Source organism: Heteronotia binoei, chromosome 15 (assembly GCF_032191835.1).
Source record: "Heteronotia binoei isolate CCM8104 ecotype False Entrance Well chromosome 15, APGP_CSIRO_Hbin_v1, whole genome shotgun sequence".
NCBI lineage: Eukaryota > Metazoa > Chordata > Lepidosauria > Squamata > Gekkonidae > Heteronotia > Heteronotia binoei.
The window spans coordinates 1,696,482-1,723,860 of NC_083237.1; the positions used below are offsets into that span (position 1 = coordinate 1,696,482).

The following is a 27,379-nucleotide window of genomic DNA, read 5'->3' on the forward strand; positions in this document are numbered from 1 at the left end:
GCTCTCTCATGCATGCTGATCCGGAGTATATTTCTTCCTTACAGGGACAGAACTTTGGTTCTGTTGTGAGCCTTTCATGAGGAAGCAGCCGCCCACAAGGCCTCACAATAAGCTGGAGATGATCAATCAGCATTTCAGTTATTGGTTGTGTGCTTTCCGTGATGTGAAGGGGCTTTCTTCTCCCGGCTCTTGACTGATTTCTGGCTCTGAATGTCCAGTTTTAGCTCTTTAATTATAAATGGTTGTTGATCCCTGGCTAGCCAATAAAAGGAAAGGAAAGGTCCCCTGCGCAAGCACCAGTCATTTCCGACTCTGGGGTGACGTTGCTTTCACAATGTTTTCACGGCAGACTTTTTACAGGGTGGTTTGCCGTTGCCTTCCCCAATCATCTCCACTTTCCCAACAGACATTTTATGGGGTGGTTTGCCACTGCCTTCCCCAGTCATCTCCACTTTCCCTCCAGCAAGCTGGGGACTCATTTGACTGACCTCGGAAGGATGGAAGGCTGAATCAACCTTGGGCCGGCCACCTGAATCCAGCTTCTGCCGGAATCGAACTCAGGTCGTGAGCAGAGAGTTCAGACCACAGAACTGCGGTACTGCTGCTTTACCACTCTGCACCACGGGAGTACCCAGGCCAATAAAAAGAAAGGAACTAAAGGGCAGTGAGGAATAGGCGGGGTCTTGGTTGAACGGAACTCACTTCTGAAGAAACGTGTCCCGGGGCCGTCACCTCCAAGGGTTTGGGCGCTGCTCAGCTATTATTGGGAACGCTAGAAAAACGTTGCGTAAAGTTGCTATTTCCTTCTGCTGGTTGCTGACTGCTGAAAAGGAAATCCACAAAATAACCGCTTAAACTACCTCATGGGGTTACTGCGCGGCTAAAATGGAGGAAAGGAGAACCTAATAATGGTGTATTTTGGGTCCCCGATGGCAAGAAAGATGGGGGTATAAATGAAGAAATTTAATTTTAAAAGATCAGAACCATAAGATAAGGTTACCTGGAGACAAAATTAAGGGCAGCTGCGCAGAGAAACTCCCTGGGCACACAGAAAAATATTCTTTTGTACACTTTTAGGTGTGCTGTTTCCCCGGTTGCTTTCTTTCCCCATTGTTATGCATCGGGACTGGAGTTTGGCCTTAGGGCCAGCAGAGACATGGCTGAGCACTGAGACTGGATGCAGGAAGGAGACCTATTAGGGATCGTTGGGCCAGCTGTTAGCCTATAGTTGTTTGAAATGGGTTTTGGGGTGGGGTTATTTGCATGCACATAAGGCCCTGTTTTTACCTTGCTATGCGGAATCACCGAATAAAGAGCTGAATTCACTATCTCCTGGGCATCCTCATGCTTCGAACCCAGTACATTTTACCCATGATGCTTTGTGTTCCCTCATTTTGACATTCTCTGCCGGGTTCATTCCCACAAACCCCGTGTGGAACACACTCAAAGCGCTGGCCAGCAGCAAAGAGAGAGATTCAGAAGTTTAGCACTTACCTCTCAGAAACTTTGTTGCATTGAGGGGGAAGTGCATCTTCTGGGGCCGAAGCGTTTTGGAAAGAGGGAAATGGAAAGAGCAAATGGAAAGGGCATTTGGGTTCCTTTGCTGCTTTTCACAAGAAGAAGATGATATTGGATTTATACCCTGCCCTCCACTCTGAATCTCAGAGTCTCAGAGCAGCTCACAATCTGCTTTACCTCCCCACCCCCATAACAAACACCCTGTGAGGTAAGTGGGGATGAGAGAGCTCTGATAGAACCTGCCCTTTCGAGGACAGCTCTGCGAGAGCTCTGGCTGACCCAAGGCCATTCCAGCAGGTGCAAATGGAGGAGTGGGGAAATCAAACCCGGTTCTCCCAGGTAAGAGAGCTATGGCTGACCCAAGGCCATTCCAGCAGCTGCAAGTGGAGGAGTTGGGAATCAAATCCTGTTCTCCCAGATAAGAGAGCTATGGCTGACCCAAGGCCATTCCAGCAGGTGCAAGTGGAGGAGTGGGGAATCAAACCCGGTTCTCCCAGGTAAGAGTCCGCACACTTCACCACACCAAACTGGCAGCAAGGCAGCACAGACGTATTCAGGGGCACTTGTCAAAGTTCACCAGGTCAAGAGCGTTGAAGCAGCCTGCAGTCTAAAGAACTGAGAGAGGAGAGAGCTCTTGGAGCAGCTAGAACCAGTGATTGCATTGCTATGAATTTATTTTACTTATTTCGACTTATATCTTGCCCATTCCAAAATGGACTCAGGGCGGCTTAGAGTCCTAATAAAACCAACATCTCTATTACTGGTGAAAAACCATAAACAATTTACAATTTAAAACAGAACATTGGTGCCACGAAGGCTGATATTTACATAAATGGAGAGTTGCGAGCCAGTTTGGTGTAGTGGTTAAGTGCGTGCACTCTTATCTGGGAGAACCGGGTTTGATTCCCCACTCCTCCACTTGCACCTGCTGGAATGGCCTTGGGTTAGCCAGAGCTCTCGTAGGAGTTGTCCTTGACAGGGCAGCTGCTGTGACAGCCCTCTCAGCCCCACCCACCTCACAGGGTATCTGTTGTAGGGGAAGAAAATAAAGGCGATTGTAAACTGTGCTGAGTCTCTGATTCAGAGAGAAGGGCAGGGTATAAGTCTGCAATTCTTCTTGCCACAAATGCCCAATACAAATTTGATTTCAGACAAGGAAACCTCAGAGGTGTAGAACCTTAAACTGAAGGCAGGCCTCAGCTGCCATTCCACCTCCTCTGGCAGCCATTTTGTGGCTGCTGTGTAGGGGTCGCCAGCTCTGGGTAAGGAAATACCTGGAGATTTTGGGGGTGGAGCCTGAGAAAGGTGTGGTTTGGGAAGGGGCGGGACTTCAACAAGGTGTAATGCCACAGAGTCCACCTTTCAGAGTCGCCATTTTCTCCCAAAGAACTGGTATCTGTCACCTGGAGATCAGTTGTAGCCCCAGGAGATCTCCAGCCGCAATCTGGAAGATAGGGTGACGAAATTAGTGAGTAGAAAATAATAGGTAACAATATAGCATGGTACCTATTATTTTTTAACCACCTGGAAGCTGGGAGCCTTAATACTGTCAGAATTCAGAAGGTGCCTTCAGGCTCGAAGAGTTTGGGGACCCCTGCCCTAGGAGGATGGAAGGAGGAGTATGAAAGAACCACACAAGGATGATGGCAGAGGAACTCACTAAGGCCTTTGTGTGGATCTTCTCTGCCAAAAATGCAGGGCAGTTTCCCAGGCTGGAGCTGCTATTTTCAGATGAGTTGTCAGAACTGAATCAAACGTTGTGGTTAGACAGAACCCTTTTTTCTCCCTCTCCCATAACATTAGAATTCACCCAGTGAAGTCAGTGGGCAGGCGATCCGGGCACCTAATGAAGAAGAAGATGAAGATGATATTGGATTTATATCCCGCCCTCCACTCTGAATCTCAGAGTCTCAGAGCAGCCTACAATCTCCTTTCCCTTCCTCCCACACGACAGACACCCTGTGAGGCAGGTGGGGGTGAGAGAGCTCTCCCAGAAGCCGGCCTTTCAAGGACAGAGCCTCAGAACAGCCTACAATCTCCTTTATCTTCCTCCCCCACGACAGACACCTTGAGAGGCAGGTGGGGCTGAGAGAGCTCTCCCAGAAGCTGGCCTTTCAAGGACAGAACCTCAGAGCAGCTCACAATCTCCTTTACCTTCCTCTCCCACAACAAACACCCTGTGAGGCAGGTGGGGCTGAGATAGCTCTCCCAGAAGCCAGCCTTTCAAGGACAGAGCCTCAGAGCAGCCTACAATCTCCTTTATCTTCCTCCCCAACAGACACCCTGTGAGGCAGGTGGGGCTGAGAGAGCTCTCCCAGAAGCCGGCCTTTCAAGGACAGAGCCTCAGAGCAGCTCACAATCTCCTTTATCTTCCTCCCCAACAGACACCCTGTGAGGCAGGTGGGGCTGAGAGAGCTCTCCCAGAAGCTGCCCTTTCAAGGACAACTTTTGGGAGAACTACAGCTTACCCAAGGCCATTCCAGCAGCTGCAAGTGGAGGAGTGGGGAATCAAACCCGGTTCTCCCAGATAAGAGTCCGCTCACTTAACCACTGCACCAAACTGGCTCTCAACATATGGATGCATAACCAACATATGGAATTCACTGCTGGTAGCTTAGATGGCTGTACAAGGGAAGCAGAGAGACCAAGAGAACAAGGCAGGGCTCCAGAAACGCTTGGCAGAACTGCCCATCTGCATTCTGGGGTGCAGGGAGCAGGGAGGTCTCTTGCCTTGTCTCTTACCTTCCTGCCCCTGTGAGGACATCTCGTTGACCATTGTGGAAAAACAGGTTCTGGACTAGCCGGACTCACCTTGGTCTGATCTAGGAAGGCTCATCTTGTGCCCTGATGAGACCAGAAAGAAGCACTTCTGCATCAGGCCTTCTGTTGCCTTTGTATGCAAGGAGTGATGGATGCTGAGCTGGATCCGACCACTCCATTCATCTGAGAGCACAGCCTTCTTCCAGTGCAACAAACCAACCATTTTTGTGTGGATGGAATTGGCCAAGAAGAAGGGGCCATGACTCAGTGCTAGAACTTCTGCTTGGCCTGCAGAAGGTCCCAGGTTCAATCCCAGTATCTCCAGCTAAAAGATCCAGACAGTATCATAGAATCATAGAGTTGGAAGGGACCTTTAGGGTCTTCTAGTCCAACCCCCTGCACAATGCAGAAAACTCACAGACACCTCCCCCTCAATTCACAGGATCTTCATTGCTGTCAGATGGCCATCTCGCCTCCGTTTAAAAAACCTCCAAGGAAGGAGAGCCCACCACCTCCCGAGGAAGCCTATTCCACTGAGGAATCGTTCTAACGGACAGGAAGTTCTTCCTAATCTTGAGCCGGAAACTTCTACATTCACAGGATCTCCACTGCTGTCAGATGGCCATCCAGCCTCTGTTGAAAAACCTCCAAGGAAGGAGAGCCTACCACTTCCCAAGGAGGAAGCCTTTTCCACTGAGGAATCACTCTAATGGTCAGGAAGTTCTTCCTAATGTTGAGCCGGAAACTCTTTTGATTTAATTTCATAGGATCATAGCGTTGGAAAGGACCTCTAGGGTCATCTAGTCCAACCCCCTTCACAAGGCAGGAAACTCACAAATACCTCCCCCTACATTCACAGGATCTTCATTGCTGTCAGATGGCCATCTCACCTCTGTTTAAAAACCCCCAAGGAAGGAGAGCCCACCACCTCCCAAGGAAGCCTGTTCCACTGAGGAATCGTTCTAATGGACTGGAAGTTCTTCCTAATCTTGAGCCAGAAACTCTTTTGATGTAATTTCAACCCATTGGTTCTGGTCCTACCTTCCAGGGCCACAGAAAACAATTCCACCCCATCCTCTATAGGACAGCCCTTCAAGTACTTGAAGATGGTGATCCTATCACCTCTCAGCCACCTCCTCTCCAGGCTAAACATCCCCAGCTCCTTCAACCTTTCCTCATAGGACTTGGTCTCCAAGGATAAGTGGTGCGAAAATCCTTAGCCCGAGATCCTGCAGAACAGCTGCCAGTCTGAGTAGACAAGACTGACCTTGATGGACAAGGCAGCTTTGTGTGTTGGGAAGGGCCATGGCTCAGTGGTAGAGCATCAGCTTGGCACGCAGAAAGTCTCGGGTTCATTTCCCAGCATGTCCAGTTAAAAGGCCCGGCAGTAGGTGATGGGGAAAGACCTCTTTTCTGGAGACCCTGGAGAGCTGCTGCCAGCCAGAGTAGACAATTCTGACCTTGATGGGCTGAGGGTCTGATTCAGTAGAAGATAGCTTCATGTGTCCAGCACAACAGCCACTGGCCTCTATGGGAGCTCTTGGTGGCCCCTGGAAGACAAAGTCTTGTCCTTCCTGCTAAAATCCTTCCCCCCCCCCCCCCGCACCCTGCGCTCTCCCCACTCCAGCTGGAGCCTGCCCAACTGTGTGGGCACACTCCGGGAGGAGGGGAAGGAAGCAGGGCCTCTTTGGTGGAGCTGGCATCTCTTCTCGCTTCTGGAACTGTTGACAGTTCAAAGGACACTGGAGTAGGGAGAGCACAGCCAGGGGGAAAAGGACAAGGAAGTCTACCCCAGAGCGTGAGCCCCAGGGAAAGAAGGCAAGAGGTAAACAAGGAACTGGGTCCTCCCCCAGCCCAGTTTGCATGCACTCCCCTACCCTGCTGTAGTTTGGGAAAAGTGTGAATGTGTGTTCTTGTGGAATCACATTGGACGGTACCACAGACTTAGCTGGTGTAACTTCACAAGGGGAAGTTGTTTGTAGTTCTCAGTTTTGTGGTCTGGTGCAACAACTGGACAGTTCAGGAACTGGAGCAATTGTAGGAATTTTGTGTCTGTGCTTACCCATTGAGTGCTTGGTCCAGTTAAGGCTGCCAACTACCAGGTGGGGCCTGGAAACCTCCCAGGATTACAACTGTATCTCCAGACTACAGAGATCAGTTCGCCTGGACAATATGGTTGCTTCAGAGGGTAAGCTCCCCCGAGGTCCCTCCCCTCCCTTCCCCAAACCCTGCCCACCCAGGCTCTACCTCCAAATCTCCAGGAATGCCCTCACTCAGAGTTGGCAACCCTAGATTAGAAAACTGGGATCAAAATTGTTTCAAAGTTAAATGACTTCCACAATGACACTGGAGGTACTTCTTGTATATCTAAGCAGGTTCCAGCAGGACAAGGAAACTCTGGGTGCTGATTGGTCTTCTGGACAAGACAACGTACTTTTCTGGTCCCACTTCCTGTCTTCTTCTCTTTTTTGATATTTCCAAATTATATTGGAAGACACATTCTTGTCTTGGCTCAGGAAAAATGGCCCCAGAGCCCACCAATTGATGCAGCAGCTCACAACTTGAATGCCAGTCGCTCACAAAATAGAATTTTTGCTCACAAGACTCTGCAGCTTAGAGGGAACATTGGTTATATTATGAAATTTGGAATTTCAGAACATCCCCAGCTGTCCAAGGGTTGTCAAATCAGCTGCATTTGACAATATTAGACAACGCAGGATGGAGACTAAGAAACGAACTTGCATATCCGAGCCGATGACAGTTATGAAGTCAAATTTAATCTGCCTTTTGCTGGCTGAAGAAATTACCTTTAGGGTTGACAAAGTATTTGACAGTCCACAGCCATCTGTTGCCATTGGAGGGTGTGTGTGTCTTCTTCTTCCAGATCTAGACAGCTTTGCTTTTTAAAAAGAATGCTGCTGCTAACATTCCCTTTAAGAGGGGGATGTTAACAACAGTTTGCTTTTGAAAGCAAATATGGCAAATTATTAGGAATATGTTCAAAAATATAACCTGCATTTTGGTTGAGGTAAGCAAAATCTTAATGCGGGGGGGAGGCAAAGTAGTACATTTGGACTGTGATCTTGCAGGCCAGGTGCTTCAACAGGAGAATCCCCTCCCACATATAACATGAAATACATCCATTCACCAGGAGGCCCACATAGGGTTGCCAGCCTCCAGGTGGGACCTGGAGATCTGGAATTACCACTGATCGCCAGATAAGATTTGTTCCCCTGGAGAAAATGGCTGCTTTGGAGGTTGGGCTCTGTGGGATTATACCCGCTGGAGGCCCTTCCCCTCCCCAAACCATTGAGGCTCCATCCCCCAAATGCCCAGGTATTCACAACCTGGAGCTGGCAATCCTGCAAGAGCCAGTTTGGTGTAGTGGTTAAGTGGGTGGACTCTTAACTGGGAGAACCGGGTTTGATTACCCACAACTTGCACCTGCTGGAATGGCCTTGGGTCAGCCAGAGCGCTCTTATCTGGGAGAACCGGGTTTGATTCCCCGCTCCTCCACTTGCAGCTGCTGGAATGGCCTTGGGTCAGCCAGAGCGCTCTTATCTGGGAGAACCGGGTTTGATTCCCCACTCCTCCACTTGCACCTGCTGGCATGGCCTTGGGTCAGCCATAGCTCTCTTATCTGGGAGAACCGGGTTTGATTCCCCACTCCTCCACTTGCACCTGCTGGAATGGCCTTGGGTCAGCCATAGCTCTCTCATCTGGGAGAACCGGGTTTGATTCCCCACTCCTCCACTTGCAGCTGCTGGAATGGCCTTGGGTCAGCCAGAGCTCTCTTATCTGGGAGAACCGGGTTTGATTCCCCACTCCTCCACTTGCACCTGCTGGAATGGCCTTGGGTCAGCCATAGCTCTCTCATCTGGGAGAACCGGGTTTGATTCCCCACTCCTCCACTTGCAGCTGCTGGAATGGCCTTGGGTCAGCCAGAGCTCTCTTATCTGGGAGAACCGGTTTGATTCACCACTCCTCCACTTGCAGCTGCTGGAATGGCCTTGGGTCAGCCAGAGCTCTCTTATCTGGGAGGACCGGCTTGGATTCCCCACTCCTCCACTTGCGGTTGCTGGAATGGCCTTGGGTCAGCCAGAGCTCTCTTATCTGGGAGAACCGGGTTTGATTCCCCGCTCCTCCACTTGCAGGTGCTGGAATGGCCTTGGGTCAGCCATAGCTCTCTTATCTGGGAGAACCGGGTTTGATTCCCCACTCCTCCACTTGCAGCTGCTGGAATGGCCTTGGGTCAGCTATAGCTCTCTTATCTGGGAGAACCGGGTTTGATTCCCCACTCCTCCACTTGCACCTGCTGGAATGGCCTTGGGTCAGCCATAGCTCTGGCAGAGGTTGTCCTTGAAAGGGCAGCTGCTGTGAGAGCCCTCTCGGCCCCACCCACCTCACAGGGTGTCTGTTGTGGGGGAGGAAGGGAAAGGAGATTGTGAGCTGCTCTGAGACTCTTCAGAGTGGAGGGCGGGATATAAATCCAATATCTTCATCTACCTCACAGGGTGTCTGTTGTGGGGGAGGAAGGGAAAGGAGATTGTGAGCCACTCTCTCTTCGGAGTGGAGGGCGGGATATAAATCCATTATCTTCATCTACCTCACAGGGTATCTGTTGAGTGGGAGGAAGGTAAAGGAGATTGTGAGCCGCTCTGAGACTCTTCGGAGTGGAGGGTGGGATATAAATCTAATATCTTCATCTACCTCACAGGGTGTCTGTTGTGGGGGAGGAAGGGAAAGGAGATTGTGAGCCGCTCTGAGACTCTTCGGAGTGGAGGGCGGGATATAAATCCAATATCTTCATCTACCTCACAGGGTGTCTGTTGTGAGGGAGGAAGGGAAAGGAGATTGTGAGCCGCTCTGAGACTCTTCGGAGTGGAGGGCAGGATATAAATCCAATATCTTCATCTACCTCACAGGGTGTCTGTTGTGGGGGAGGAAGGGAAAGGAGATTGTGAGCCGCTCTGAGACTCTTCGGAGTGGAGGGCAGGATATAAATCCAATATCTTCATCTACCTCACAGGGTGTCTGTTGTGGGGGAGGAAGGGAAAGGAGATTGTGAGCCGCTCTGAGACTCTTCGGAGTGGAGGGCAGGATATAAATCCAATATCTTCATCTACCTCACAGGGTGTCTGTTGTGGGGGAGGAAGGTAAAGGAGATTGTGAGCCGCTCTGAGACTCTTCGGAGTGGAGGGCAGGATATAAATCCAATATCTTCATCTACCTCACAGGGTGTCTGTTGTGGGGGAGGAAGGGAAAGGAGATTGTGAGCCGCTCTGAGACTCTTCGGAGTGGAGGGCGGGATATAAATCCAATATCATCTTCTTCAAGTGGGGCAGTGGGACTTATGGGGGGGGGGCTAAAACTGTACTGACTCAAAGTCCAGCCAGTCACTGGGAAAGCAGGGTGGAGAGTGTGCTTTCACCCCACACATGGCTCCTCACTCTCTTGTTTTCTGATTTCAGGTTTCTCACATCCCCTCCAGACGTTGATGACCAAGAACTCCTAAAGCATTAACCCCGCCTGGAGCAGAGGGCAGAACAAGATGCTTAAAAGAGGTGTGCAGGAGAAATGGAGGGACGCAGCACCATCTGTGCCCCTCACATCTGTGATTGACGCTTGCCATGGTTTCCCCCTACCCTGCCCCCCTGCTCCTCCTTTCACAAGCCCCAACTCCTTTCCCTTCCTGTTTCCCCCTCCTTTCCTCCTGGCTGGTCTTCCCAAGCTGGAAACCCCCCAGATCACATGTCCCTGTTTTGTGGTGCATGCTGTGAACACAGAGAGGTTTTAAGAGGGTTGCCAGTCTGACTCAAGAAATATCTGGGGACTTTGAGGCTGGAGTCTGGAGCAAGGCAGTAACAAGCACAACTGAACTCCCAAGGGGGTTCTGGCCATCACAGTTAATGGGACCACACTCCCTTTAAATGCCTTCCTTCCACTGGAAATAATGGATAGGGGCACCTTCTTTTGGAGCTCATAGAATTGGACCCCCTGGTCCAATCCTTTTGAAACTTGGCGGGTGTTTTGAGGAGAGGCACCGGATGCTATGCTGTAAATTTGGTGCCTCTACTTCGAAAATCAACCCTCCCAGAGCCTCAGATACCCACGGATCAAATCTCCATTATACCCTATGGGGACCAGTCTCATGGGTATAATGCAGTGCTCAGCAGACACTGCCCCCCCCCACTTTCTGATGACACGGAAGCAGGGGGAGGACCTCCAAACCAAGGGATCCCCTGTTCCCAACTAGGTACTGGCAACCCTAAAGGGTATCTATGTTGGTCTAGAGTGGAATAACTAGCTTCCTTGGGACCAACATAGGGTTGCCTGGAGACTTTGGGGGTGGATCCGGGAGGCGGGGGTTTGGTGGAGGGGAGGGGCTTCAGCATGGCACAATGCCCCCTCCAAAGCAGCCATTTTCTCCGGGGGAGCTGATCTCTGCCAGCTGGAGATCAGCTATAAAAGCAGATGTCCAGGCCCCACATGGAGGCTGGCACCCCAGCGCCTGGGTGCCCTTTTTGTGTGCTGAAGTGGGGGGAGGAGGCAGGCCATTGGGTCAAAAAGGGCATCTATAGGTGGTCATTGTCCCCTGCCCCTTTTCTCAGGCGCCACGGGATTCCCTCCCCACCAGTCCTGGTTGCAACGCGTCTGCCCCGGCAGCCGTCTCATCCTGGCTCTACTGGGAGTCATCACCCTGATGGGCCTCCTGACTGTCATCTTTGGCGTCCTGGGTGAGTGGCCCTGTGGGAAGCATGCCCAGCTGGGGTGGGCAGAGGGGGGAAAGACGGGAAAGGGACTGGGGTTGGGGGGAAGGGAAGGGAACATAAGAGAAGCCATGTTGGATCAGGCCAATGGCCCATCCAGTCCAACACTCTGTGTCACATAAGAACATAAGGGAAGCCATGTTGGATCAGGCCAATGGCCCATCCAGTCCAACACTCTGTGTCACATAAGAAAATAAGGGAAGACATGTTGGATCAGGCCAATGGCCCATCCAGTCCAACACTCTGTGTCACATAAGAACATAAGAGAAGCCATGTTGGATCAGGCCAAAGGCCCATCCAGTCCAACACTCTGTGTCACATAAGAACATAAGGGAAGCCATGTTGGATCAGGCCAATGGCCCATCCAGTCCAACACTCTGTGTCACATAAGAACATAAGAGAAGCCATGTTGGATCAGGCCAATGGCCCATCCAACAATCTATGTCACATAAGAACATAAGAGAAGCCATGTTGGATCAGGCCAATGGCCCATCCAGTCCAGCACTCTGTGTCACATAAGGACATAAGAGAAGCCCTGTTGGATCAGGCCAGTGGCCCATCCAGTCCAACACTCTGGGTCACATAAGAACAGAAGAGAAGCCATGTTGGATCAGGCCAATGGCCCATCCAGTCCAACACTCTGAGTCACATAAGAACATAAGAGAAGCCCTGTTGGATCAGGCCAATGGCCCATCCAGTCCAACACTCTGTGTCACATAAGAACATAAGGGAAGCCCTGTTGGATTAGGCCAATGGCCCCTCCAGTCCAACACTCTGTGTCACATAAGAACATAAGAGAAGCCATGTTGGATCAGGCCAATGGCCCATCCAACAATCTATGTCACATAAGAACATAAGAGAAGCCATGTTGGATCAGGCCAATGGCCCATCCAGTCCAGCACTCTGTGTCACATAAGGACATAAGAGAAGCCCTGTTGGATCAGGCCAGTGGCCCATCCAGTCCAACACTCTGGGTCACATAAGAACAGAAGAGAAGCCATGTTGGATCAGGCCAATGGCCCATCCAGTCCAACACTCTGAGTCACATAAGAACATAAGAGAAGCCCTGTTGGATCAGGCCAATGGCCCATCCAGTCCAACACTCTGAGTCACATAAGAACATAAGAGAAGCCCTGTTGGATCAGGCCAATGGCCCATCCAGTCCAACACTCTGTGTCACATAAGAACATAAGGGAAGCCCTGTTGGATTAGGCCAATGGCCCCTCCAGTCCAACACTCTGTGTCACATAAGAACATAAGAGAAGCCATGTTGGATCAGGCCAATGGCCCATCCAACAATCTATGTCACATAAGAACATAAGAGAAGCCATGTTGGATCAGGCCAATGGCCCATCCAGTCCAGCACTCTGTGTCACATAAGGACATAAGAGAAGCCCTGTTGGATCAGGCCAGTGGCCCATCCAGTCCAACACTCTGGGTCACATAAGAACAGAAGAGAAGCCATGTTGGATCAGGCCAATGGCCCATCCAGTCCAACACTCTGTGTCACATAAGAACATAAGAGGAGCCATGTTGGATCAGGCCAATGGCCCATCCAGTCCAACACTCTGTGTCACACAGGGGCCAAAAAAAGAAACAAACCAAGTGCCATCAAGAGGTTAAAAGTGGGGCTACAAGCCCTTCCACTTTGCACCTCCCCCCCCCCCCCCAAAAAAGCATCAAGAATACAGAGCATCACTGCCCCAGGCAATTCCAACAATATGCTGTGGCTAATAGCCACTGATGGACCTCTGCTAGGGTTGCCAAGTCGAACCCCAGAAATATCTGGGGACTTTGGGGGTGGAGCCAGGAGACACTGGGGTGGAGCTAGGGGAGGGGGGGGAACGGCGCCGGGGAGCGTGGCGAGCCGCCCCGCAGCTGCCGCCTCTTCTCCGCTCACCGTGCTGCTCCTCCGAGATGGGCTCAGGCTGAGCCCATCTCGGAGGAGCAGCCACGGCGAGCAGAGAAGAGGCCGCCGCGCCGCAGCCACCTCGCCCGCTCCGCCTCTGGGGTGGAAGCGGAGGGGGGGGTGGAGGCGGGCCGGGAGCGTGGCGAGCCACAAGTCCGGGTCCTAGAAGGGCCCGAATTCGTGGCTCGCCATGCTCCTGGCCTGCCTCGCCCTCCCCTGCGCTGCTGCCATCTCTTGGCTGCTCCTCCGAGATGGGCTCAGCCTGGGCCCATCTCGGAGGAGCAACTGCGGTGGGCGGGGAGGGGGTGGCAGCGGTGCGGCGGCCTCCGGGCGACTCGCCATGCTCCCCGGCGCCATTTCCCTCCTTTCCCCCCGCTTACATTTTTTTGGGGAGCGGGGGAAGAGGGTGGAAACCCTGGGGTCCCCCGCCAGGGCGGGAGGGTTGGGAAGCCTAACCTCTGCTCTATATTTTTATCCAATCCCCTCTCAAAGCTGGCTATGCTTGTAGCTGCCACCACCTCCTGTGGCAGTGAATTCCACATGTTAATCACCCTTTGGGTGAAGAAGTACTTCCTTTATCCGTTCTAACCCAACTGCTCAGCAATTTCATCGAATGCCCACGAGTTCTTGTATTGTAAGAAAGGGAGAAAAGGACTTCTTTCTCTACCTTCTCCATCGCAGGCATCATCTTGTCAACCTCTGTCATGTCACCCCGCAGTCGATGTTTCTCCAAGCTAAAGAGCCCCAAGCATTTTAACCTTTCTTCATAAGGAAAGTGTTCCAACCCTTGAATCATTCTAGTTGCCCTTTTCTGCACTTTTTCCAATGCTATAATGTCTTTTTTGAAGTGCGGTGACCAAAATTGTACACTGTATTCCAAATGAGACCGCACCATCGATTTATACAGGGGCATTAGAAGGGAAGGGTGGCATGTTGGGAAATGTGGCTAAAGCAGCCGGTCAGGACTGGGGGGAACTGAGATTCATAGAATGATAGAATCATAGAGTTGGAAGGGACTTCTTGGGTCATCTAGTCCAACCCCCTGCACAATGCAGGAAACTCAAAAACACCTCCCCATAAATTCACAGGATCTTCATTGCTGTCAGATGGCCATCTAGCCTCTGTTTAAAAACCTCCAAGAAAGGAGAGCCCACCACCTCCCGAGAAAGCCTGTTCCACTGAGGAACTGCTCTCACAGTCAGGAAGTTCTTCCTAATGTTGAGCCGGAAACGTTTTTGATTTAATTTCAACCCATTGGTTCTGGTCCTACCTTCTGGGGCCACAGAAAACAATTCCACACCATCCTCTATAGGACAGCCCTTCAAGTACTTGAAGATGGTGATCCTATCACCCCTCAGCCTCCTCTCCAGGCTAAACATGCCCAGCTCACAGAACTTGGTCTCTAGACCCCTCCCCATCTTCGTTGCCCTCCTATGGACCCGTTCCAGCTTGTCTAGATCCTTCTTAAAATGTGATGCCCAAAACTGAACACAAGACTCCAGGTGAGGTCTTACCATTAGTTCTGGTCCTACCATCTAGGGCCACAGAAAACAATCCCACACCATCCTCTATAGGACAGCCCTTCAAGTACTTGAAGATGGTGATCCTATCACCTCTCAGCCGCCTCCTCTCCAGGCTAAACATCCCCAGCTCCTTCAACCTTTCCTCATAGGTCTTGCTCTCCAGACCCCTCACCATCTTCGTCACCCTTCTCTGGACCCATTCCAGCTTCTGTATCCTTCTTAAAATGTGGTGCCCGAAACTGAACACAAGACTCCAGGTGAGGTCTTACCAGAGCAGAGCAAAGCGATACCATCACATCATGTGATCTGGACACTAGACTTCTGTTGATACAGCCCCAAATTGCATTTTCAAACCCTCCAGTTGATGAAACTCACAGGATGACTCTGCCCAGCCTCTCATTCTTGGCCCAGCCCACCCCACAAGCTTGTTGTTGGGAGGATGCTATGGAGGCAGGGAGACCAACATTGAAAGCTTCACATTAGGGGAACAGGAGGGCATAACCTCTTGTGTTGTTGTCCAGTTGCAGCTGACTTATGGTGACCCCTCAATGAGAGATTCGGAGGTGGTGTCCCCTCGCCTGCCTCTGCGTAGCACCCCTGGACTTCCTCCTGGGTGGTCTAGTCTCCCATCTCAGGCCTAACCAAGGCTGACGCTGCTTGGCTTCTATAATATAGTGCAGGGGTGGCCAACGGTAGCTCTCCAGATGTGTTTTGCCTACAACTCCCAGCAGCCATGCTGGCTGGGGCTGACGGGAGTTGTAGGCAAAAAAGACAACTGGAGAGCTACCTTTGGCCACCACAGATATAGTGGGTTCAATACAACGAGGAGGTGGTAGTGATCGTAGCTCTTTATTAGGTACAGCAGAGTGTAGGGCTGCACCCTAAGACTGAGGAACTGGGCCAATGGGGTTCATCAAGGTTCCCATGCTAGCACACCATTGGGTCATTCAGACAGGCCAGGGGCTTGTGATTGGATCAAGGCAACAGGTACTTGGATCCTGCTGTCCATTGTTCCTGAGTCCCCAAGCTTTGTCCTTATGGCTCCAATGAGCCAGGCAGGAACACACACAAGAGTCTTCATTCAGGTCCACGTACACAACAGCTTCCCAGATCTGAGGAGATGGGGCTCACCTGAGCCGCCAGGGAATCGCTTGCCATCAACATGACTTTGTGCGTTGAAGCCCACTCCTTGGACCCAGACGTGTGGCCACTGCTAACTCACACTTTGCCTATGCGGGGTGTGTGTGTGTGCGTGTGATGTTCTCCAGGCTACCCCAAACCACAGTTTGTGTTTGCATGAAAAATATGGTTCAGCCTAGAAGCTCCCATGTGGCCACAGGGCCACTCTCTAAGGCGACCTCTGTGCTGTGTCTGTGACTCACAAGTAGGCCAGGAGGAAGCAAAGAGCCTGGCTGTTGAAGGAACAGATGTGGGCCTGAGACTGGCTGGGTTTTAGGTGTGTGAGGATGACTGAGAAGGGTCAAGGGAGTGGGGGAGAGGGTGGAAGCATGGGGGGTGGTTAGGAAGGGCGGGGAGTGGGGTCAAGGCTGACCCCCCAAGCAAGGCACACCCATAACTCCTCTGGGCAAAGATCAGGGGTCTCTGGAACGAGTGGGGGGTGGATTTCCTGCATTGTGCAGGGGGTTGAACTAGATGCCCTTTGGGTTCCCCTCCAGCTCTCTGTTTCTGTGTCTCCAGGCATGTGCTGTCAGCAGGGTCCACCGTGGGGGGTCCAGACAGCACACACCCTCTGTCACAAATGCCAGGAGGGAAGACCATGGGCTGGACTGGCCCCTTCCTCATTGGGCCACTCATCTGTCAGCCCCCCGCACGCTGGGTCCAGGGTTGCCAACCTCCAGGTGGTGTCTGGAGATCTGCTGGGAGGGATTACAAATGACCTGCAGTCTGCAGGCGACAGAGAGCAGACCCCCGGGAGGAAACGACCCCTTTTAAGGTGGACTCTCACTCCATTGAAGTCCCCGCTGCTTCCCATTCCCCAGGCTCCACCCCCCAAAATCTCCAGGTATTTCCCCACCCAGTGCTGGCCACCCTCTGGCTTTCCATTGATCTCACCTGGCTGTGCCCCCCCCTTGCCCCTCCCCAGGCCGCAGGGCTGGCAGCGACCTGAAGAGGATGGAGGTGGTGCTCCAGAAGGTCAATGGCTCCATCTCCACAGAGCTGAAGGCTCTGCAACAGAAGGGTGAGTCGAGGGAACCTCCTGAGGAGGAGGCCACAGAAAGCCTTTTCCCTGCTGCTGGGGCTGAGAGGAGGGAGAGCCAGAGCAGGTCCCACAGAACAGGGGTGGCCAACGGTAGCTCCCCAGATGTTTTTTGCCTACAACTCCCATCAGCCCCAGCCAGCATGGCCAATGGCTGGGGCTGATGGGAGTTGTAGGCAAAAAATATCTGGCGAGCTACCGTTGGCCACCCCTGCCCTAGAATGTGGGGGTGGGAGGGGGCCAGAGCCTATTGCGTTGTGCATTGGGCGGGGGTGGGGATCTGATGATTATAACAGGCCACCACTCTGTTCCCACCCATCTGCCTGGGTTCTCCTCTGCTCCTGAATTAACTTATGCGCATTCTAAGAACATAAGAGGAGCCCTGTTGGATCAGGCCAGTGGCCCCTCCAGTCCAACACTCTGTGTCACATAAGAACATAAGAGAAGCCCTGTTGGATCAGGCCAATGGCCCATCCAGTCCAACACTCTGTGTCACATAAGAACATAAGAGGAGCCCTGTTGGATCAGGCCAGTGGCCCCTCCAGTCCAACACTCTGTGTCACATAAGAGCATAAGGGAAGCCCTGTTGGATCAGGCCAATGGCCCCTCCAGTCCAACACTCTGAGTCACAAAAGAACATAAGAGAAGCCATGCTGGATCAGGCCAATGTCCCATCCAGTCCAAACTCTGTGTCACATAAGAACATAAGAGGAGCCCTGTTGGATCAGGCCAATGGCCCCTCCAGTCCAACACTCTGTGTCACATAAGAGAAGCCATGTTGAATCAGGCCAATGGCCCATCCAGTCCAACACGCTGTGTCACATAAGAACATAAGAGAAGCCATGTTGGATCAGGCCAGTGGCCCATCCAGTCCAACACTCTTGTGTCACACATAAGAACATAAGAGAAGCCATGTTGGATCAGGCCAATGGCCCATCCAGTCCAACACTCTGGGTCACATAAGAACATAAGAGAAGCCATGATGGATCAGGCCAATGGTCCATCCAGTCCAACACTCTGTGTCACAGAAGAACATAAGAGAAGCCATGTTGGATCAGGCCAATGGCCCATCCAGTCCAACACTCTGGGTCACATAAGAACATAAGAGAAGCCATGTTGGATCAGGCCAATGGCCCCTCCAGTCCAACACTCTGGGTCACATAAGAACATAAGAGAAGCCATTTTGGATCAGGCCGATGGTCCATCCAGTTCAACACTCTGTGTCACATAAGAACATAAGAGAAGCCATGTTGGATCAGGCCAGTGGCCCATCCAGTCCAACACTCTGTGTTACACAGTGGCCAGTATATGTGTGTGTGTATATACACACCTACGCAGGCTGGAAACTACCGCCTTCAAGCATTGGGTCACATGTCAGGCTGCATTTGTGGTTATCCTCCTCAACCGGAAGAGCCCTGTGGCAACTGCGCAGGCACGCACACACACTTCATGCACCCATAACAATGCACTTTCAATCCACGTTCAGTGCACTAGTGACTGCAAGTGGATTTTGAAGAAGATGATGATGATGTTGGATTTATATCCCACCCTCCACTCTGAATCTCAGAATAGCTTACAATCTCCTTTATCTTCCTCCCCCACAACAGACACCCTGTGAGGTGGGGGGGGGGGCGCTGAGAGAGCTCTCCCAGAAGCTGCCCTTTCCAGGACTACTCTGCGAGAGCTATGGCTGACCCAAGGCCATTCCAGCAGCTGCAAGTGCACTGAAAGGTGTAAAGGTGCCTTACACTCAGAAACAGACACACACACACACACACACTAATGGAACTGTAAGCTTTCAGATTTCAGACAGGGCTGCCTCTTTCCATGGCTGTTGAGCCCGAACCAGAGTGTCTGGAGTGAGTAGACAAGAGCAAGGAGGGCAGAGACGGGGGAGTGGAGGGTGCTTGGGTTTTGCTGTGCTCGGAGCCAGCCAGCCAAGCTGCATTCACTGCAGTTCAGGTGAGGCAGTGGGATTGCTGAGGAGCCTGAAGCAGAGAAGCCTGGCCATCCAGAAAGCGGATTCAGACCAGCACTATCGAGATGCTGGGAAGACAAAGGTTCAGAGGCTGTGGAGAAAAGGGGGAGGCTGCTGGGGAAGAAAGAAGGCCCTTGACTTCCATCCCACGCTCAAGGCCTGCTCTGCAGAAAGGCTCAGAACTCACCTGTTATCCAGGCCTTCCAGTGGTGGCCACTCGCTAACCACAAGCCCTACTGGGTGAGGACCACATAGGGAGGAGACAGCCATGGGTGCCATGCCAGACTGCTGGGATGAAAGGTAGGGTAAGAGGGCACCAGAGAAACAGAATGATGTGGGCAGGGAGACTGCAGGGAGTGGGGCTTCCAGAGCCTTCTGTACCCGTTACAAAGATACCTGCATTTGAGTCAGGCTGCAGGTTATAGGGACCAGCAATTCCCAGGGAAGAAGCTTCTGAAACCCAGAGCTCCCTTTGCCTGAGGAAGGGAACTTTTATTAGGGTTTGTAGAATCAAGTGCCGTGTTCTACTGGAGAAAGTTTTCCTTCCAGACGTTTCGTTCTCAGCTGCGGAGAACATCCTCAGTGGCATTGCAGCCAGAGCAGGCGCTCAGACCTTCTTGGCTGCTGTGCATTGAGTGGGGCCAGGGCTGCTGGAGAGCTGCTATTTCTAGGCTGGAGGGGGTGTGATGAAAGGGCAATTGTTTTGTGGATGTGCCCATTGTTTGGTGGGGCTTTTAACTCTCAAAAGCTCCTTCCCCGCAAAACCTTGTTGACCTCTAAACATGTCCTGGGCTCGAATCTGGCGCTTCTGCTGCTGACCAACACGGACGCCCTCTGGAACTAATTACAGAGACAGACGACTTGAAGACATTGGCCAAGTTGGACCAGATGGTGAAACGCCTGACTGACGAGATGGACAAAGGTGGGTCAGGGTGGAGCCGTGGACAAAGGTGGGGCTAAGGCGGGAGGGCATGGGCCAGCACCATGTCGTGCATGTGAGGGGGGATTTGGGGTGCATTTGGGGGTGATCTCAAGGCAGCCTTCCTGGACGGTGCCTCAGCTGTCACTTTGCCGGCTGACAACCTGTTATCATAGCCAAAGTTTTCGTGGCATAAAACCTTGTTAGTCTAGAACAGGGGTAGGGAACAGTGGCTCTCCAGACTTTTTTTTGCCTACAACTCCCATCAGCCCCAGCCATTGGCCATGCCGGCTGGGGCTGATGGGAGTTGTAGACAAAAAAACATCTGGAGAGCTACCCCTGGTCTAGAAGATACCACGAGAATTCCTTCCGTGACTGATTCCGCCTCTCCTGTCTGCCCTCTCCAGTGAAGTCGGACGTCAAGGGCAAAGTGGCCGGCCTGCGGAACACCCTCAAGGCTGTGAATTGCAACCTGCAGGACATCAAGAACAATCGGACAGGTCTGAAGAGCACCTGGAAAGAGCAGGGATGGGACTGCCAAAGGAAGGCCCACCTCTGCCCATCACACCTTCCCTCCTGTTCCCCCCAGTTTGACTTGCTTTGGCACTGGGTGGAGCTCCCTGGCTGGCTGTCTCAGCATAGCCTGCCTTGCAGGGTTGTTGTGAAAACATAATAGGGGAGAACCATGCATGCCTCTCTGAGCTATCATGTGACAGATGGGGCGTGGGGCTTGCATTAACAGTGGGTTGATTAAAAAGATGCACGTAAAGGACTGCTAAAGGAAGGTTGGTGGCAGAAGGTCCTATCAGGTTGCAGCCAAGTTATGGTGACTCTATAGCATTTTCTAGGCCAAACAGTCATTGTGCCTACCACTAAAAGAGTTTGTGGTCACTATATTGAGGCGGGCAACAGCAAACCACCTCTGCATAGCAACTTTGGGCTTCCTGAGTGGTGTCTCATCCAAGTACTGACCAGGGCAGACCCTGTTTAGCCAGTGTTCCCGCTAGGTTGAGTTAGCGTGAGCTGGCTCACAGATTTTTAACCTTCAGCTCACACATTTTTGTCTTATTAGGGGTTTGTAGAATCTTTTGGGCTTAAGTGCCGTGTTCTACTGGAGAAAGTTTTTCTTCCAGAAGAAAAAACTTTCTCCAGTAGAACACGGCACTTGAGCCCAAAAGATTCTACAAACCCTAATGATGATGCCAGCCGTGAAAACCGGAAATCTTTGATTTTTGTCTTAGCTCAGGACAAATGGCCCCAGAGCACAATAATTTATGCAGAAGAAGAAGACTGCAGATTTATACCCCACCCTTCTCTCTGAATCAGAGATTCCGAGTGGCTCACAATCTCCTATATCTTCTTCCCCCACAACAGACACCCTGTGAGGTGGGTGGGGCTGAGAGAGCTCTGACAGAAGCTGCCCTTTCAAGCACAGAGACCCAGAGCGGCTTACAATCTCCTGTATCTTCTCCCCCCCGACAACAGACACCCTGTGAGGTGGGTGGGGCTGAGAGTAGCTCGGAACTTTAACGCCAGTAGCTCACAACTAAGTAGAATTTTTGCTCACAAGACTCTGCAGCTTAGAGGGAACATTGTGCCTCATTTCCCAGATCTGACCAGGTCAGGCTGGGAGATCTGCTACTCCCCCCTCGAAGGGCTTCCCGGGCAGCCTCTTTGCCCATCTCCCCTACCCCGAGCAACAGCTGGATTGTCACACTCCTGCTCCCCGTCCCCTGGACACCGCCACCACCTCGGAGCCCTCGTTTAAGAGCAGGCCGACCAGGGTTCCCAAATATCTCCAGCCACTCCAGACCACGCCCCGTCCTGGCTGACCCAGGATCCCATCAGCTGTTGGAAGTGAAACAGGGTCGGCCCTGGTGGGCCTGGTCAGGAGGACTTGGATGTCCAGGTCTGGCTTCCTCAGGAAGGGTGGAATCAGGGCAGGCCCCTCAGGCCGACATGCACCAGTCTCCTCCTTCTCTCCTGGCATCAAGGTGCCAGCCCTCCCCTCCTTCTCCAGGCCCTTTTCTGAGCCTCTCCTTTGGCGCTCCTCCTCCCTGTCCTTTGTGAAGAAGAAGAAGGAATTGGATTTATATCCCACCCTCCACTCCGAAGAGTCTCAGAGCAGCTCACAATCTCCTTTCCCTCCTCCCCCCACAACAGACACCCTGTGAGGTAGATGAAGATATTGGATTTATATCTCGCCCTCCACTCCGAAGAGTCTCAGAGCAGCTCACAATCTCCTTTCCCTTCCTCCCCCACAACAGACACCCTGTTTGGTAGATGAAGATATTGGATTTATATCCCGCCCTCCACTCCGAAGAGTCTCAGAGCGGCTCACAATCTCCTTTCCCTCCTCCCCCCACAACAGACACCCTGTGAGGTAGATGAAGATATTGGATTTATATCTCGCCCTCCACTCCGAAGAGTCTCAGAGCGGCTCACAATCTCCTTTCCCTTCCTCCCCCACAACAGACACCCTGTTTGGTAGATGAAGATATTGGATTTATATCCCGCCCTCCACTCCGAAGAGTCTCAGAGCGGCTCACAATCTCCTTTCCCTCCTCCCCCCACAACAGACACCCTGTGAGGTAGATGAAGATATTGGATTTATATCTCGCCCTCCACTCCGAAGAGTCTCAGAGCGGCTCACAATCTCCTTTCCCTTCCTCCCCCACAACAGACACCCTGTTTGGTAGATGAAGATATTGGATTTATATCCCGCCCTCCACTCCGAAGAGTCTCAGAGCAGCTCACAATCTCCGTTCCCTTCCTCCCCCACAACAGACACCCTGTGAGGTAGATGAAGATATTGGATTTATATCCCGCCCTCCACTCCGAAGAGTCTCAGAGCGGCTCACAATCTCCGTTCCCTTCCTCCCCCACAACAGACACCCTGTGAGGTAGATGAAGATATTGGATTTATATCCCGCCCTCCACTCCGAAGAGTCTCAGAGCGGCTCACAATCTCCGTTCCCTTCCTCCCCCACAACAGACACCCTGTGAGGTAGATGAAGATATTGGATTTATATCCCGCCCTCCACTCCGAAGTGTCTCAGAGTGGCTCACAATCTCCTTTCCCTTCCTCCCCCACAACAGACACCCTGTGAGGTGGGTGGGGCTGAGAGGGCTCTCACAGCAGCTGCCCTTTCAAGGACAACCTCTGCCAGAGCTATGGCTGACCCAAGGCCATTCCAGCAGCTGCAAGTGGAGGAGTGGGGAATCAAACCCGGTTCTCCCAGATAAGAGTCCACACACTTCACCACTACACCAAACTGGCTCTCTTTTGCTGAGGGCAAACACCCCAAATGACTCCCCTTTAACTGTTGAGCTCCAGCCTGCCCTCCTGCTGCCTCCGGGCATGGTAGGGTTGCCAAGTCCAATTCAGGAAATATCTGGGGACTTTGGGGTTGGAGCCAGGAGACTTTGGGAGCGGAGCCAGGAGCAAGGGTGTGACAAGCATAATTGAACTCCAAGGGAGTTCTGGCCATCACATTGAAAGGGACCGCACACCTTTTTAAATGCCTTCGTTCCCTAGGAAATCATGAGGGATAGGGGCACTTTCTTTGGGGGTCATAGAATTAGACCCCCTGGTCCAATCGTTTTGAAACTTGGGGGGTATTTTGGGGAGAGGCACTAGCTGCTATATTGAAAATGTGGTGCCTTTACTTCAAAAATATCCCCCCTGGAGCCCCCGATACCTCCAGATCAATTCCCCATTATACCCTATGAGAATTGATCTCCACATATCGAGAGCCAGTTTGGTGTAGTGGTTAAGTGTGCAGACTCTTATCTGGGAGAACCGGGTTCAATTCCCCACTCCTCCACCTGCACCTGCTTGCATGGCCTTGGGTCAGCCATAGCTCTGGCAGAGGCTGTCTTTGAAAGGGCAGCTGCTGTGAGAGCCCTGTCAGCCCCACCCACCTCACAGGGGGGAGAAGATATAGGGGGGAGAAGATATAGGAGATTGTAAGCTGCTGTGGGGCGGGGCTTCCCCCCCCCCTGCTGGCCAGCTGACTGGGGGTAGGAAGGAGCCTGGGAAAGCAGGAGAACCCCCCACTGGGACCTGGGGATTGGCAAGCCTCGGGTTCGGATGGAAGAGAGAGGCTGCCTATTTTGTGAACTCTGCCTTCTTCTTTGCCCTTCCTGCTAGTTGGCAACGCACCCTGCTGCCTGGCAGGCTGGGAGTCCTTCAGCAGGAGTTGCTACTGGGTCTCCAAACAGGAGAAGTCCTGGGAGGAAGCCAAAGCTGACTGCGAGGACAAAGATGCCCACCTGGTGACCATCACCTCTTACGTGGAGCAGGTGAGCGGCCTGGTTAGCAACGGGGCAGGGGGGGAGCACTATTGCCTCCTCCACTCTCAGACCAATTTCCCACTGACGTAAGGCTAGCGGGAAATCGGTGTCAGTGTGTCTTGGGGCAGTGGATACTCACAAGCTGCTCCGTTTGCCTCCCCTCTCCTGCTAGCAATTTGTGGCCCTGCGCACGAAGCCTCGCTACACCTGGATCGGCCTGTTCTACGCCAGCGGGAACTGGAAATGGGTGGATGGGACGACTTACACCGTTCGTAGAATGTGAGTCCAGCGGCTGCCGCAGGTGTAGCCTACGGAGTGCGTTTGGGAAGAGCTTGGCAGACAGCGTCATTCCTGGAAAGGAGTGTCATAGAGTGCCAGGTTGCAGGCTGGGGTGTGGGGGGGGGAGTGTTGCTGTTCTGGGGTCGATGGGTCTCAGCCGCTGCCAGCCTTCAGGGTCCCCTCTCTCCTTCATGTCTCAAACTGCCTTCCAAGGGAGACGTTCTCTGGCCCCAACAGAATTAGATTAGGCTAACTTTGGCATTCTGACACAGTGTGGTGATGGGCATGGCCACAAAATGGCTGCCTCAGGAGGCAGAGCCCGTCACAAAACGGCTGCCGCAACTTTATCTTCCGTCGCAGTGATAAGGTTGCCAATCCCCAGGTGGGGACAGGGGATCCCCAGGTTTGGAGCCCTCCCCTGCTTTAGGGTCGTCAGAAAGCGGGGGGGGAGGGGAATGTCTGCTGGGAACTCTGTTATTCCCTATGGAGATTTATTCCCATAGAAAATCATGGAGAATTGATCCACGGGTATCTGGGGCTCTGGGGGGCTGTTTTTTGGGGTAGAGGCACCAAATTTTCAGTATAGTGTCTAGTGCCTCTCCCCAAAATACCCCCCAAGTTTCAAGAAGATTGGACGAGGGGGTCCAATTCTATGAGCCCAAAAGAAGGTGCCCCTATCCTTCATGATTTCCTATGGAAGGAAGGAATTGAAAAGGTGTGTTGTCCCTTTAAATGTGATGGCCAGAACTCCCTTTGGAGTTCAATGATGCTTGTCACAGCCTTGATCTTGGCTCTGCCCCCAATGTCTCCTGGCTCCTCCCCCAATGTCTCCTGGCTCCTCCCCCAAAGTCTCCTGGCTCCACCCCCAGAGTCCCCAGATATTTCTTGAATTGGACTTGGCAACCCTACTAAGAAGAGTGCTGGCAGGTGCCATGGTGCCTGCCCCCTCCATCACGTTGGGGGCCGCTGGTTTAAGTTTGGGGTTAGCAGCCCAAATCTGTGGTCTCTCTTCAGGCTTTAATTGGGCGCGCATGCAGGCCTCACGGCGGCATCAAGAGGAAGGTGCAACATTTGTGTTTAATAAGAAGAGATTTGGAAATGAACTTTGGCCCTGGCAATACATGAATGCCACCAGAGTGACATGTCTGGATCCTGGCCTGATGGCTGGGCATCTCAGAGCCCTCCCTGAACCTCACAACTAGGTTTTGCTTCCTGGACTATGATATGAAGAAGAGTGCCTCTGGGCATGTGAAGAGGGAGACTCACCTCTTGGTCACTGCAGCCAGCCCTTCATGCTGGCAGGAGCTCCCAAAAGGTTAAAACGCTTGGGGCTCTTTAGCTTGGAGAAACGTCGACTGCGGGGTGACATGATAGAGGTTTACAAGATTATGCATGGGATGGAGAAAGTAGAGAAAGAAGTCCTTTTCTCCTTTGCTCACAATATTATTATTATTATTATTATTATTATTATTACTACTTTAAATTTCTATCCCGCCCTCTCCGCAAGCGGAGTATAAGAACTCGTGGGCACTCAATGAAATTGCTGAGCAGTCAGGTTAGAATGGATAAAAGGAAGCACTTCTTCACTCAAAAGGTGATTAACACATGGAATTCACTGCCACAGGAGGTGGTGGCAGCTACAAGCACAGCCAGCTTCAAGAGGGGATTGGATAAACATATGGAGCAGAAGTCCATCAGTTGCTATTAGCGACAGCATATCGATGGAACTCTGTCTGGGGCAGTGACGCTCTGTATTCTTGGTGCTTAGGAAGGGGCAACAGTGGGAGGGCTTCTAGTGTCCTGGCCCCACTGATGGACCTCCTGATAGCACCTAGTTGTTTTTGGCCACTGTGCGATCCAGACTGTTGAACTGGATGGGCCACTGGCCTGATCCAACATGGCTTCTCTTATGTTCTTAAGTTCAAAGTCCTGGTTATAGCTCCCTCTGATGTAGGCCTCTTCCCTGCTTGGCCACCCTGTTGCATACTTTAAACAAATGTGAAACAAAGAGTCAAGATGCCACCAGTTGCCTCTGATTGCAGCCAAGGGTCCCCCTTTCTCCTTGCTTCCCCATCCCAGAGACTGGAAACCCGGACATCCCTACACCTTTGGCCGCGACACAAACGAACGGACGAGATGTGCCTACCTCCACCGGGATGGGCTGTGGAGTGAAGGGCACAGCAGTCAGCGATACAGCTGGGTGTGCGAAATGAACCTCACAGGTTGAGCTCTGCCGAAGCACGGGCCGGAGGCACCGTTAGGAGGAGGAGGGCAGGAAAGGGGGGAGAGGGCTGCCTGGTGCATGGCCAATGGCCCTGAGAGATCATGAGCAAATAAATGCATGGTTGTGTGGCAGCCTGTGTGGCCGTGTCTTGGGGTGGGGCCAGGTCTGCGTTTGGAGGGGCAGCCTGGAGGCTGTCCAGCATCACCCTTGGGAAAGTGGCCTCCAGCCTCTCTGCAGCCATGAATGCAGCGCACTGGGGCCTTCTGGGCAAGCCGGCCTCTCTCACAGGGTCATGAGACTTGCCACGGTCAGAGCAGACTCAGAGAAATCCACCCAGTCCGGGATTCTGTTCCCAAGAAGACAAACAACTCCACCGAGAAGCTCACGGGTCTCCTGTTCTTTCTTCCTCATCTTGGCAGTAGTCTGTGCAAAAAGGATCTAGGGGTCTTAATGGACCATACGCTGAACATGAGCCAACAGTGTGATGTGGTGGCTAAAAAGGCAAATGCAATTTGGGGCTGTATCAACAGAAGTATAGTATCCAGACCACATGAAGTGATGGTATCGCTTTACTCTGCTCTGGTTACACCTCACCAGGAGTATCATGTTCAGTTTTGGGCACCACATTTTAAGAATGATAGAGACAAGCTGGAACGGGTCCAGAGGAGGGCGACAAAGATGGTGAGGGGTCTGGAGATCAAATCCTATGAAGGAGCTGGGGATGTTTAGCCTGGAGAGGAGGCAGCTGAGAGGTGATAGGATCACCATCTTCAAGGACTTGGAGGGCTGTCCTAGAGAGGATGGTGTAGAATTTTTTATAAACAAATTTTGTTTGGTTGAGGGACCAAGCATTGGGAGTTGACTCCTAGAGCGGGGGATGTTGTTCAGTGCAGAGATTAGTCTCTTAACTTCAGAGGAGAGAGTTATTAGCTTTCATTGCTCCGATCTTACGAAATACACAGTCCAAGAAGAAGATATTGGATTT

The 27,379-nt window shown here is 52.2% G+C and overlaps 1 protein-coding gene across 1 annotated transcript; it reads left to right on the forward strand.

The window, feature by feature from the left end:
• The first annotated feature begins 6,003 nt into the window (after nt 1-6,003).
• On the forward strand, nt 6,004-26,525 carry LOC132583798 (asialoglycoprotein receptor 1-like). Its single transcript, XM_060255470.1, has 9 exons — nt 6,004-6,103; nt 9,750-9,842; nt 10,890-11,015; nt 16,585-16,680; nt 19,527-19,598; nt 20,003-20,095; nt 23,749-23,900; nt 24,064-24,170; nt 26,250-26,525. The coding sequence occupies exons 2-9, from the start codon at nt 9,830-9,832 to the stop codon at nt 26,395-26,397; spliced, it is 807 nt and encodes a 268-aa protein (XP_060111453.1). The 5' UTR covers nt 6,004-6,103; nt 9,750-9,829; the 3' UTR covers nt 26,398-26,525.
• Nucleotides 26,526-27,379: the final 854 nt, after the last annotated feature.

What these genes read in the sequence shown, in the direction of transcription:
- LOC132583798 (XM_060255470.1), top strand. An exon ending in TGTCATCTTTGGCGTCCTGG is followed by an intron (nt 11,016 to 16,584) that starts GTGAGTGGCCCT and finishes GCCCCTCCCCAG; the next exon opens with GCCGCAGGGCTGGCAGCGAC. An exon ending in TCACCTCTTACGTGGAGCAG is followed by an intron (nt 23,901 to 24,063) that starts GTGAGCGGCCTG and finishes CTCTCCTGCTAG; the next exon opens with CAATTTGTGGCCCTGCGCAC.